The 13891-nt window shown below is 33.6% G+C and overlaps 2 protein-coding genes across 2 annotated transcripts; one reads left to right on the top strand and one right to left on the bottom strand.

Moving 5' to 3' along the window:
• Positions 1–10624: 10624 nt before the first annotated feature.
• On the bottom strand, positions 10625–12170 carry LOC141674728 (uncharacterized). Its single transcript, XM_074481429.1, has 3 exons — positions 12120–12170; positions 11432–11677; positions 10625–11131 (listed from the first exon to the last, which is right to left on the bottom strand). Exons 1-3 carry the CDS (start codon positions 12168–12170, stop codon positions 10877–10879), a joined length of 552 nt encoding a protein of 183 aa, XP_074337530.1. The 3' UTR covers positions 10625–10876.
• Positions 12171–12830: 660 nt separating this feature from the next.
• LOC141674729 (uncharacterized) lies at positions 12831–13301 on the top strand. The gene has a single exon (XM_074481430.1). It carries the CDS (start codon positions 12831–12833, stop codon positions 13299–13301), a length of 471 nt encoding a protein of 156 aa, XP_074337531.1.
• The last annotated feature ends 590 nt before the right edge of the window (positions 13302–13891 follow it).

The following is a 13891-nucleotide window of genomic DNA, read 5'->3' on the forward strand; positions in this document are numbered from 1 at the left end:
GATTCCCCTTCTTTAACTCTGTTGGGGAAGCCAAAATCTAGTGCAAGTGAGCATCATCTTTTAGATGATTTGTTAGCTCACTTGCCAATTCTTTCAGATACTATTGTGACATCTGTGCCCCGAATATCTTCAATCAACACAGAGTCAACAATAGTTTCTCTTCCCACCTCATTCATTTCTACTCTCTCGATGGATATTGCTCATCCGTCGAGTAGTGATTGTATCCCGACGGATAAGCCTAACAGCAGTTATCTGTCGGATAGCATTACCACTCACTCGATGGATATCACTTATTCGTCGAGTATCTCTGCACAACTTCAAACTTCAATTATTTCAAGTGCAGAAGATTTAGTGGTTGTACAGTCACTCTTAGGACTGAGAGAGGAGAGTGTATTGAGTGAGAGGCTGGGTTGCTCCCAGGCAAAAGGAGAGGAAAAGAGTAAAAATTAGCAATCCATTTATTCAGGATTGGCAAAAGTGAGTGAGAGGAGTCCCACCTTAGTAGGTGAAGGTGAGGGTGTGAGGGTGGGGAGCCAGGGTGAGACCCTGATGCAACAAAAGAGAGATTATAAGAGAAAAGCGGGTACAGAAGTAATAAGGGTAGATACAGCCATTGTTCATGAGTCAATGATTGTGGATGATGTTGAAAAGGAAAGACAATTTCAGCAACATTACAAGGCTATAATTGATAACATTTCCTTGGATGCTGACACTTTTACTCATCCTGTGTCAGCCTATCAATTGTTGGCTGCTCAGGGCAATGAGGAGGCAGAAAAGACATTAAATTTGGTGCATACATCAGAATCTCTAAAAAAGGGATAAAGCTGTTGCCAATTTAATGCCTCCTACAGCTGATGAGCCATCTGAAGAATTTGGAGTAAATTCTAATGATGATGACTCTATGTCATTTGATGGAAGCATGAACTTAGGGGGAGATGAAGGCCCAAGTTCTATTCCTGATCTACCTGAATGGGCCTTTACTAAGGAATCCACACCTGGATAATTCAATGTATCCCTGGTCAAACAAATCATGTCTATCCAAAAGGCCATTCAGAAGAGCTCAAATGCTGGTACCGAGGCTGTCCTTCAAGCTCACCTAGATTCTTTACATCTAATGAAGCTACAGCAAGTCAGACAGAATCCGAGTATAGATGAAATCAAAAAGGATATAGCTGACTTGAAGACCTACAATTCTGAGAAGCTGGATTCAGTCATGCCATATGGTACCATGCAGGATCTATTACTGAGACTGAGAAGAGAATCAGATTCTGAAAAGAAGTTGGCCAAGCTGGAAGATAGAGTTTAAGTTATTGAGAATTATGTGGCCATCCTTCTTCAAAATCAACAGTCTCAGACAAGTCTTCTCATGCAACTGGCTAAAGCACAAGGCCTAACTCCTCAACTTGATGATAACAAAAAGGGGGAGAGAGAACCAAGTAAGAGGGAGAAAGGACCAAGTGAGGGGGAGAAACTTCAAGTACAAATCAGCAAAGTAATTGTACCTTCAATTACTGTCTCCAAGCCACCAGTTGCAGATAGTATAGATCTAATTAGAGCAGCAGCAACAAACTTGAAAGTTGCTGAGAAAGGAAAGTTGAGTTTGATCAACTGGGAGAAGATTGATGAGGAGATACAGAAAAAGTTTTAACTTGTCAAGGAGCCAGTTAAGTCAGCCATCCATCACTCTCAAGTCAAGCAAATCAGTGTGATTGAGATTAGCATGAATTATCTGGAAAGAGGACAATCTTCCTGCATCAAATCTCCAAAGGCTGAAATGATTCTTAAACCAAGGGTAAATTATTCAAAATCATCCTTAAAGAACCCCTTGGATACTGTGTTTGAAACACCCAAGCCTGATGAAAAGAAGCTTCTGTCAAGATCAATTGCTTTCTATAAAGATCCAGCTGATTCAGCTTCAAAAAGAAAAATTGCTAAGATATTCAGAAATGGAAAGGAAATTTGTGTGATAGCTGGACATCCTCAATTTGCTCAAGCAAAGAGAGAAGAAAATGCAATATTAAAGCAGGAAAAGAAGCAAGCTGCTCTAGATGCAAAGAAGGCTAAACAAAAGAAAGAGCAGATTGTTATCTTAGCCAAGCTACAGGCTATAAGTTCATCTCAACAAATTCCCTCTCAACCTTCTGAAGCCACTGAATCAAGGAAGCAAATTGAAGAACATAAGAAATCCCCAAGAAAGAAAGAATTGGCTAGAAGAATAAAAAGGAAACTGGATATTGTTGACAAGGAATTGGAAGATCAATTTCCTAAGGTACCCACACCAGCTACAACTCAAGCATCAAAGCCCTCTGTGGTATTTGAAGATATAAAGGTGGTGGATCCCTACAGGAATATTCATGGTGAACCTATTGTGCCCAAAGATGAGTCAATAGAGTGGGATAACATACCAATTCCTGACTTCAGTTTACCAATCCTTAGCAAGCCAAAAAGGACAAAGTCAAGGGCAGTCAAGAAAGTGAAGCTGTCACCTCTCAAATCCAAATTAGTAGTTAAAGCTCAACCCAAAGTCAACAAGGGACACTACTTGTACTTGTGTGACATCAAAGAATTTTCAGATCTAAACCTCTATCTGGATGAACTGGATGAAGTGAGGGGAATTGATGCATACAGGAACCTACCTAAAAGGTTAGTGTTCAAGTACAAAGGAGGAAGGGAGGTTCAGTGGCCACTTCACAGGATTCTTCAAGAAAGCCAAGCTGTACTGATTAAAGTTTATTCATCCTTCAAGAAGAACTTCGGGTTCAATGTAACTGCAAGAAGACTAGTATTGAAGAGAATTGAAGAATTAAGGAGTATTAAAGCTAAAGATGCACTCCCAAAGACTCTAATCATCCCATACACAGGGAGAAGAGTGCATCTAAGGCCCTACTGGCTGATGGAGTTCATGGATGACAAAGGTGTGAGAAGATTCTTCAGGTTAGAAGACCAATTGAGTATCTCTAGCAATGAGACTCTCTTGGAAATGCAAGAAAAGCTAGATCTCTCAGAATCTGATGAACTGGAATTCCACAGGCAGCTCCAAAATCAGATTGATGAAAATAACAGAAAGCTTGGAAGAAGATCCAGACCTTCAAGAAACTAGAAAAATCTGCTCAGGCTAGAGGAGCATCTTGAAATGACTGTGAGCCAAACTTTGTACATTTTGATTAAATGAAGCACTTTCAGTATTATCTACTTATCTTTAAAGCTATATGTTTAGGATGTTTTGTTATCATCAAGTGTCTCTTAATTTATGGCTACAATTCCAGTAGACATAAATTGGGGGAGATTGTTGTGCATATGTTGTGTACTTGATGATTTCATAAACAAAACATCTAAGTAGATTTTACTTAGTGAAATAATGTAGCACTCGACGGATAAGAATTATAGTCCCGACGGATAACTCATTATAGTCCCGACGGATGATGACTTATTATCCATCGAGTGAGTAGCTTATGTAATAATGAGTCTGTAGCACAGTTCTGTATACATCTTTGTATAGATTCTGTAGTAACCTATAAGTCATGTTGACTTTAACTAGATATGCAGAATAGGTTGATTAATTGTATATAAATGATGTCTTGTAATTCTGCATAAGTGAAATGAAGTCAAGTGCCAAAATAGCTACCGACGGATGATTAACAAAGCCATCGACGGATGATCAAATAGCTATCAACGGATGTTTAAGATAGCAGTCGACGGATGATCAATGAAACCATCAACGGATGTTCATAAAGTCGACGAATGATCATATATCCAACGGATATTCATAAAGTCCAACGGATGATCATATAAAGAATTCAAACAGCAGTTGAACAGTGACAACATGGCACAGGCGTCGAGATGTATACAAATCTATTGTGGAAGCCCATTAACTGGGTAATAGAGGACGAAAAGTAGCAAAGCTTAAGACTGATAGTTTTTATATTTATTCAATCTTTTTGACTTTGTAATCTTGGTAATATATAAACCAAGAACGTAGCAAATAGAAATGAGTGAGCTGAGATACAAAAACAGAGAAATCTTTGTAAGCAGAATCTTTAGCATTTCCATGTATTCTCAGTAGTTCAATTTATAAGCAGCTGTGAGCATTCTTGCAAACAGAGTTCTCTCGATATATAATATATATCTCTGGTGGAATTGTTTAAATCCACCAGAAAGTTTTTAAAGACTCTTGTTTTTAATTACTTATGTTTTGATTCAATTAAGTTTTTATTCCGCATTGTGCTAATCAGAACACTTATATCTATATTCGAGTTGAACATTTTTATTTCGAGAAAAAGGTTCAAGAATTCCATTCAACCCCCCTTCTGTAATTCTTGCTATATTGTTAAAGGACTAACATAGATCCTTGAGCAAAATTAGCAGCAATTCGAGAAGTGTTCTTGGAAATGTAGGAAATGAATTGAAATCTCACATATTTATAGGGGATAGGAGAGAGAAAGGGGAAGCGACACGTGTCACCATCTCAGATGACGACGCAGATCCCCACGCCAGCTGTCCAAAGGCTGTCAAAATGAATGCTAAATAAAAGGCATGTGAGGCGGTTCGGAGCGGCCTGGTGGGCTCGCACCTGCGAGGTCATAAAAAGCCAATGTTAGAAAAAATTCCTAGCCTCAAGATGCGACCAGGAATTTTGGGGGGTAGTTGTTATGCCCGCTTTCGGTCATGGGCCCTAAACAGGTCCCCATGGGTACATTGAATAGCTGGACTCTCATGTGTGGGCTAGAATCATGGATCAATGTGACTTGGGCCAGCACATGTGGGCTGAGCTCATGACATGCGAGCTGGGCTCATGACATGCGAGCTGAGCTCATGACATTCGAGCTGGGCTCACATCTGTGAGGTAGACTCATGCTTGCCATTTGGGCTCTCATACGCGAGGTGGGCTCATGTGACTTCACGCGAGGTGGGATTAGGTGTCCATAAACGAGGTGGGCTCATATGACTTCACGCGAGATGGGCTCAGGTGATAGCACGTGAGCTGGGCTCGGTTGCCCACACGCGGGCTGGGCCCATGAGCCCACATCTTATAAAAGCAGAGGTAACGTTTGTATTTATTAAGTGAAAAGGAAGGCGGTGCGGGCCGAGGTGACCAGGCCGGCTCGCATTAGAGGACTTTGTGTTCGACATGGAAAGTGGCTCATAGATGACTGAGTTGCTCGTAAATTTCGGGGCCGACACGGGTTATTCCTATAATCATGGGAAGAGATACGGAGATGCCGTGAGATTATAGGAAGCGTGTTGAGCCGATCGAGATTTACGTGACTAATTGGCTGAAAGCCTGACTTTATCGTGGTCTTGGGCCGCACGGGCTGAAAAGTCCTAACCCTAGCCTACGTGACTTATTCCCCAAGAACTACGTGAGGCTTGATCCCTATAAATAGGGTACGTACGTACTTGTATGAGAGATGAGTCGACACTTGACAGAGAATAACAAACCATATTCTTTCTTAATGAGTCAACATACAAGCTCAACCACCACCATACATAACCTTCCTCCGCCTTCAAACACCGCTCTTGATCCTTGTTCCACCCATTAACCTCCACAACACTGTTATACGAAATTCTCCCTATAACAGCTAACTTGTTGGAGTTGCTCTAAGTTTGACATCAATATTTATTCTCATCTCCAACAACATTCCCTATATTCATTTTTTATATAATATTTTATCATTAAAAAGTATCATTATTACAAAAAGTGAAGAAAGAGAAAGTACTTTATTCAAATATTTATTATAAAATAAAAGTTAGACGAGGAGAGAGGTTATATAAAGATAAGGAATTGAAACAGGATATTAGAGCAAGTCCAACAGTCTCTTAATAAGTTTCTTATAAATATTATAAAATATTAACTCTTAGTGATTTAAGACATGATTTTGAATTTGAACTCCAACAATGATCCTTATCTTCATTCCTTATAATTATCATAATAATAAATTTAAATGAGGTATGAAAGGAAGAGAGATAAAATAACTAAAAATAAGAGAGAGAGAGAGAGAAATCAATATTTTATTGATAAAAATGATATAAGGGATGACTTGTATTTTCTTAAAAATAAGGTACGAGAGAAGTGTCTTAGTAATATAAGGAACCACTAAGATACTGTTGGAGCGCAATTTTATGTGATCTTCCTTATATTTGGACTTAAGAGCATGTTTAAGGGAGCTGTTGGACTTACTATTACGCTGTGTTCCAAAAACTTTTTTTGGAGAGAAAAGAAAAAAAATGTAAAGAATACATTTCTTCAGTTTGTTCCCGAAACAATTTTTATGAAAGAAAGGAAAAGAATTCTGCAGATTTGGGAAGAAGTTTTCTTTATTTTTGTCACCAAAATCTTCTTCCCACTTTTGGAAAGATTAGGAGAGAAAGGAAAATTGGTTATTTTCTATTATTTTCTTTTCTACCCTAGATTCGGGAACACAACCTTAGTGGATCTTCGTGATTTAAGAAATCACTAGGATATCGTTGGAGTATGTTTTTTTCTCTTATTCCTTACTATATTGTAGTTTACGACTCCAAATAGCTAAACTCTTGCAGTTCTCTTATCCTCTTTATTAACTCTGTTATAAAAGTTGGTCGATTTTTCAAAAATCGCTGATAAATTACTTAAAAAATTGTTAAAAGTATTTGTCTGATTTGATTGATTTCCGATAAATCATCAATAAATAATCCTATTTTTAAAAATCGTCCGATATATCGTAAATCGATACCTCAACCGAGTAATTCTGATTTCCGAAATATGTAACAATATTTTCATATATTAAATATCTTCATATATTAAATGTAGGTTAGAACAGTCCCAACTCTCGCTGATTACATGAAAGTGTACGGTTGAACACCCATGACTCATGTTTTGATTTAGTTTTAAAAAGCGGAAGTGTTTTTATTTTTAAATTAATTTTTATAAGGAAATTATCAAAATTACTTAATTTTTTTTGGAAATGATTATTACTTTACTATCTTATGAAATTACTCCCCCCGTCCCCCTCAATTCTTTACATTAGGGGACGAAGACTCGGCACACACTTTAATGCTCTTATTAAATATAGTTGCATAACATTTTTTAATTTTTTTTCTTCTAAATAAAGATATAATGTTTAAACTTTTATATAAAAAAATTTTAAAAATAAATTACGAAGATATATTTTATAATTGCCTTAAAATGCGTGTTAAACATGTGAAAAAAACTATAAATAAATGAGAGGGACGGATGTAGTATATGTAAAAGTGCAGTTGGTTAACTAATTGTAACTAACTCTATAGCCCGTGCGAGACACGAGCATGTTCTAAAATATTACAATATTTTTTATTAATTTCGGTGTATCTTGGGGATATTTGAAAATTTAAATTAGTGATAAATATTTACGGTTACCAACCTTATTTTTCAATGTGTTGTATTCAAAGAAGTTCTCAATGACAACTATATTATTGTCGACTTGTTTGATACTCCACAATAAGTTTTATGTATTTTGTGTTGTATTGGTGGTAATTTCGTGTAACACATATGTGACCATATACTATCGACGTAGCAATTTATAATTTGATCTGCAAAAAAATATTTTTTGTGTTGTATTGATAAGAATTTCATATAATATACGTGCATGATGATTTAAATGTGATTATGTTATTGTCTATTTTGTAAGTAAATATTTGATACTCATAATATGTCATAAATAATTGTATTAAATCTCAAACAGTATTAAAAAATATTATATTTTGTAATTGTATTCTAAAATTAGTGAGTGATGTTTTTTTATCAGCTACTTAAACCATGATTAATATGATACATTTTATTAAAAAAATTGATGTAATTTAATTATGTTTATATTAATAAATATCTGAGATATCTAATTCTTATTTAAATTAATAACTTTTTAAATGATATATATTATTGAAAGTAACATATGTATGCATATATATGTAAGTGTATGTATATATAACTATTAATTACAAAATAATTAATATGCATTAATGAAAATTAGCTATTAATGGATATTAAATACGAAATAATAAATATGATAAGGGTTAAACTTGTCATTTTACATTGAATAAATTGTCTCACCCAAACCCCCCATTTGCTCTATTATATATATATATAATATATTGAATAATTGAATTTGTATTTTCATTGCATTTAAGGTTGTAATTGGTTTAGTCAGTTTAATTTGTTAAGCAAAATTGAAAACCATGTTTTTTCTTGTTTGTAAAAAAATAAATTCACCTTGAAATATTTTTTCTAAAATCCCATTATCATTTTAAAAAATTCACCTTTAAATATTTCGAATTTAGAATCAGAACTTGAAGTGATTTCGGAAAAAGATTCGAGATTTGATCTCGGTTATTACAAGTTACCATGCATATTAAAGTTGTAATCTATATTTATAATAAAATGATTAAATAATTTGATTTTTATACAAAACAAAATTTCATTATTGTATTAAAAATAATTAATCTATCTGTCTCATCCAATTGTATACAGTTTTTTTCAATACTCGAAACGCATTTTAAGGTAAATAAAATTATTTCTACAATTTATTTTTGATTTTTTTTATGTATTTAAATTCAAACATTAAATTTTTTTTTAAAAAAATAATAACTAATTACAAAACTATAATTTACAGGAGTATTAAAATACGTGCCAAGTCTCCGTCCCCGATATATACAATCTAGGGGACAGGGGAGTAAATAAACTAACGCGGATAAAAAACACAAATAAAAGAAAAAACAAGTAAAAAAAAAAAAAATTAACATGAAATGTGCATTTATATAATTAAAAATCAATCAAGAGTCTATAAAAGTGCGCGTTCACTCTTTTTCGTGCCTAAGCAATAAATGGACAGGGACCAGGAAGAAAACTAGGGCCTCGCTCCCGAATTTTTTAAAGGGAAGGAAATAAATGATAAGAAGGTAAAATACTTTCATCCCATTTTTGGAGTGAAAGTTTTGGAATGAAAGTTTGTTAAATTTATATTCATTATCACTTATTTTCGCTCCTTTTAAAAATTCGGGAGCATAATGCAAGTGAAATTACTTTACTCACCCACCACCACTTTTCGTTTCTAATTAAAATCCGAGAGTAAGGGGTAGGTGCATGAGTTGCATTTCTCAACAAATATGTCAAGGATATTACTGTAATATTTCGTTATTGTACGAAGTAAAATTTTAATATATTTAATAATTATAATTTTTTTATGGGTAGTTGGTATTTTCAATTTTTGGATCGTTCCCCTGTTCTAAGTGACGAGTTCGGAATTCATGGGTAGAGACACCTTATAATTATTAATGGAAAATAGTAATCGGAACACTAATCAGTTGTGTTAAATAAAATATAAATTTTATTAATTTATTAAATCAAATATATTTATTTAAACAAAATGCGTCGAAAAAGCATATTGCAATGATTGATCGGTAAAATCTGTGATTTTTAGAACAAATGATGATTTCAACAATTAAATGATTTTCGTCAAATTCAACTAACGAATATTAATTTTAAAAGAATATTTCGGTCCAAAAATTAATTAAATTGAAGAAATATATAAAATTGAACACATATACCCGTATATGTACTAATAAATGTTAATTTTATAAGAATAATTCAATCAAAACATTTATTAAATTGAAAAAATATATAAAGTTGAACACATATTCCATTTATAGGATATAGGATAAACATTAAAAAATTCAATTTATTAAATCCTTCAGTAATCAATTAATTTTTTTTTACTAAAATCTTGAGATACTCGATGTAAAACAAACCAGAGCTACATTATATTTTTGTATATGATAGGTATGAAATTGACGTTGTCCTTAATGCTGGTAGTCCCAGTAAAGTACCATAAATTAAATAAAGAACTGCTAGCCCTTAAAAGTTAATTAAAACAAGAGATAAATGGACTTTGCACCCTCAAACACAGTTGAAAAAACAATTTTGTACCAGAACTTTCGGAAATATAATTTGCACCCCTCAACTTCAACTTACTAATTCAGTATGCACCTTTTTGCAAATTATAATTAAAATAATAAGGGGTAAAAAGGGAACTTTATTTTAAAATGTAAATAAATTTTAGTTGGAATTTCAAAAATAAGTTAAGATATTTATAAAAATGATTTCTTGTATATTAAATATTAATATTGATCAAAATATTTTCATTAAATGCATTTTAAAATCATAACGACGTCAAAGACTTTAAAATAAAATAATTACATTAAATTAAATACATATAAAATATATATAAAAATTTTGAATTTAATTTTGGTAAAATTATATAATTTTTGGCATTAATAATATTACTAAAATTTAAAACTCGACTATATAATATTATTCAAAAAATTTAAAGATATTATTTTATAGCTATAATAATAAATTCAATTTTTAATATAATCTGAAAAATAAAAAAATTAGTTTAGTTAATATTTTACTGAAATTCCAATTTTACCCCTTACTTTTTTAATAATAACCGTCGAAAGGGTGCTTTTTGAATTGGCAGGTTGAAGTTGAGGGGTGCAAAGTGAGTTTCCAATATTATTGATACACATTTGTTTTTGAAATAAAATAAGAGGGTGAAAAATGCAATTTTCTCTTAAAACAAATATATGAAAACCTTAGATGTACTACAGAGGAACATCTAGCCGCGCTTCACAGAAGCTCGACCCCTAACTTTTTGTCGAGCTCAAACTCGAGCCTATACTCAACACAGTGAACAATTTTCTTTTAGTACTATTACAAGGCCTTAAAAATGAAGCACATTGCAAAGATTTGTAAAGGAAGATTACGCGGCCGAAACAATTTTGACACTCCAAAAGCAATGTCCAGAAAAATTAAAACAAGGCACACACCAGAACTAGCTGTCAACATCATTTCATCCATAAATTTGTATTATAGACCAATCACCTTTGGCCGAGACTTATTTTTTCCTAATAACCTCATTTGATTTGCATGTTCTTCCTCTTCTTCAAGTTTCTTTCTTCGAAGAGCCTCTTCCTTTTGTCGCTGAATAAGCTCTAACTCACGGTAGCGTTCCTCCTCTTTCCGCTGTGCCTCCAGTGCTTCTCTTCTCTGAGCCTCTTCTACCCGTCTACGATTTTCCTCAAGCATCTTATCCAACTCTTCTCTCTCTTTCCGAGCTTGTTCCTAAAATATGATGTTATGGTCAGCATACAGTACTCGGAAGACGAAATAACAAACAAAATCGAAAGGTTCAAGCAATAAATAGTTCTGCATACTAAGCAATAAGAACAAGAGAGACGCTAAAACTAGTAAAAGTGCAAAATATGGTTCCCATCAAACAAAAGTATACGTATACTGTATGTACAGTTTTGTTTTTCAATTATATTCATTTCCTTCTGTGAGAAGTCCTACAATATTCTCTATTAAGTAATTTAAAAATTTGTAGTTCAAAGAAAAAGAAAAGTTGTGTATTAATATACATACTTCTTTTCTCCTCGCTTCTGTCAAAGCTGCTTCCTTTTCATTTTTCAGTTGAACTTCAACATCATCAAAAGCCTTTCTTCGGCCTTCTTCTATTCTCCTCTCTATTTCTAGCTTAACTTCTTCAGAACACATTTTCTCCTCCACTTTTTTACGGATTGCTTCTTCCAGTCTCTTTGCAGTTTCCTCTTCTAAATGTTTGAGCTCTTCCTCCTGTTGGCGCCTAATAACAACCACGTACCAAAATGGCTTCCAGTTCAGATTTTAGAAGAGGGGGCACCAAGTAAGCATTTCTGCAGGACCTCTTATCTTGTTATGTAAGTTTGTAATACAAGTTTCACGATTATTTGTACCTGGGATTTTGGGAGAATTAGGAAGAGGAGACAGAATTAAGGAGAGTCTGGAAAAAGTTTTTATATTAAGAATATTAAGTTGTAAAAGGTAAGGCACATTAATGTTAGTGTATGTTCTTTTTATTATTTAGTGAATCGTACTATCAACTATAGAAAGTGAATCAACTATATTAAGAATATTAAGTTGTAAAAGGTAAGGCACATTAATGTTAGTGTATGTTATTTTTATTATTTAGTGCACCGGACTATCAACTATAGAAAGTGAATCTCATGTAATTTGTTGTTCAATATATATCAATAAAAAATTCAGTTGTTTTTATCCATTTTGTCATAGGCACTATATTCTTCTTTTTGTTCTTGCCCTCTAAAATTTGAATTTTAGAGGGCATTTTAAACTTTTAACTAGGTATTTATTTTTAAACTTAAAAATAAATACCTTGTTAAAAGAACAAGGAGTATGAAGTATGGAGTATAGAGTGCAGATAATAGGGAGTGCGCCTACAATCTTTTGCAAACTCAGAAAGGAGTATGGAATGCAGATAATAGGGATTGCATCTGGCGTTCGCTCTAGAAAATCAATGCCCCCCCCAAAATGTCTAAATTTAGTATGGAGAGCGTTGTCTAAATGCTTACTTACTCGAGAACAACTAAGCATGAAACATGTTCAACTGTCGGTGGTCTGCCCTGTTTGTAATCTGGAGACGGAAACAACAATGCACTGTTTGGTTTCATGCCACTTTGCAAAACAATGTTGGAATATAATGCCTGATATGCAGTGGGAAGATGAGACAGACTTTTCAGATTGGTTGGCTCCAGTTCTGGCATCGACAAGCATAAAAAAGAAGGCTGAAGTAGTAACCCTCTGTTGGCACATTTGGAAGTCAAGGAATGACTTAATCTGGAACAACAAACCTTCATCGGTTAATAAAGTAGTTGCCTCAACAAGGCAGTATCTTACACAATGGACGACAGCCCAAATTAGATTTTTTACGGTTCCTCTCCAGCCACAGGTTGAAGGAGATGGAGCTCCTGTTTAGGTAAAACCTCAAATGAATGAAGTTAAGATATCAGTTGATGCAGCTGTGTTTAAAGAACCCGAAGGAGTTGGTTTTGGAATAGTAATTCGTGATTCTGATGGTTTACTGGTAACAGCCAAGACATTGTTTAACTCACAGCTTGTTGCTCCACTTATGGCTGAGGCATTAGGCATTAAGGAAGCTCTGAGTTGGTGTGATCAGGTGCAAGGAGAGAGGATCATAGTGGAAACAGATTGCCTGGCGGCGGCTCAGGCAATTCGAAGTTCATGCCCCATGAGTTCTCATTTTGGTCTAGTTGTTGAGGAGTGTCGTAGTTTGTTGAAACGACTTCAAAAAATTTTATTACGCTTTATTAAACGATCTGCAAACATGATAGCCCATAGCCTTGCTAGGGGATCATGTATTTATCCGGATCGTATTTTTGATAGGAGTTTTGTTACTATTCAAGTTCAAAATTGTATCGAGTTGGATTTAAGTCATTAATTATATTCCCAGCTTTCCGTCAAAAAATAATAATAATAAATTTAACTTTTCCATTCAGGTAATATTTATACACTTCCTTAACAAAACTATTTTTTTTGACGGGACTAAATATTATAATTAATATATACCTCTTATCATCATTGCAGTACCATCTTTCAGTTTAAGAGATATATCTATACTATTTATATTGTAACACTAAAATCTATATATTAAAATTTATTAATTAACTTTGTAACTAATTATTTGATTTAATCAGATTATATAATTGAATTTATCATTAATAACTAAGAAAATACTTTTTTCATATGTAAAAGATTTCACTTTAAACCTGTTATAATTAAAGTCTAAAATCTTTGCCATAAAAAACAACAATGCAGCCTATAAATCACCAACTAAATGAATTTCTAGAAAAACCGTATCAGTGTTGATAAAAATAAATTACATACTCAGTTATAATTAATTTAGAAACAGTTTTTTTCTATTATGTGTACCGTGTATATGAGCATATGATTTACAAATTTAGATTTCTCAAGATTTTACATATTCAATAGGGCTGGACATCAAAGTCTTCAAGCAGAGTATCACGTTCA

This window comes from Apium graveolens, chromosome 7 (genome assembly GCF_009905375.1).
Source record: "Apium graveolens cultivar Ventura chromosome 7, ASM990537v1, whole genome shotgun sequence".
Taxonomy (NCBI): domain Eukaryota; kingdom Viridiplantae; phylum Streptophyta; class Magnoliopsida; order Apiales; family Apiaceae; genus Apium; species Apium graveolens.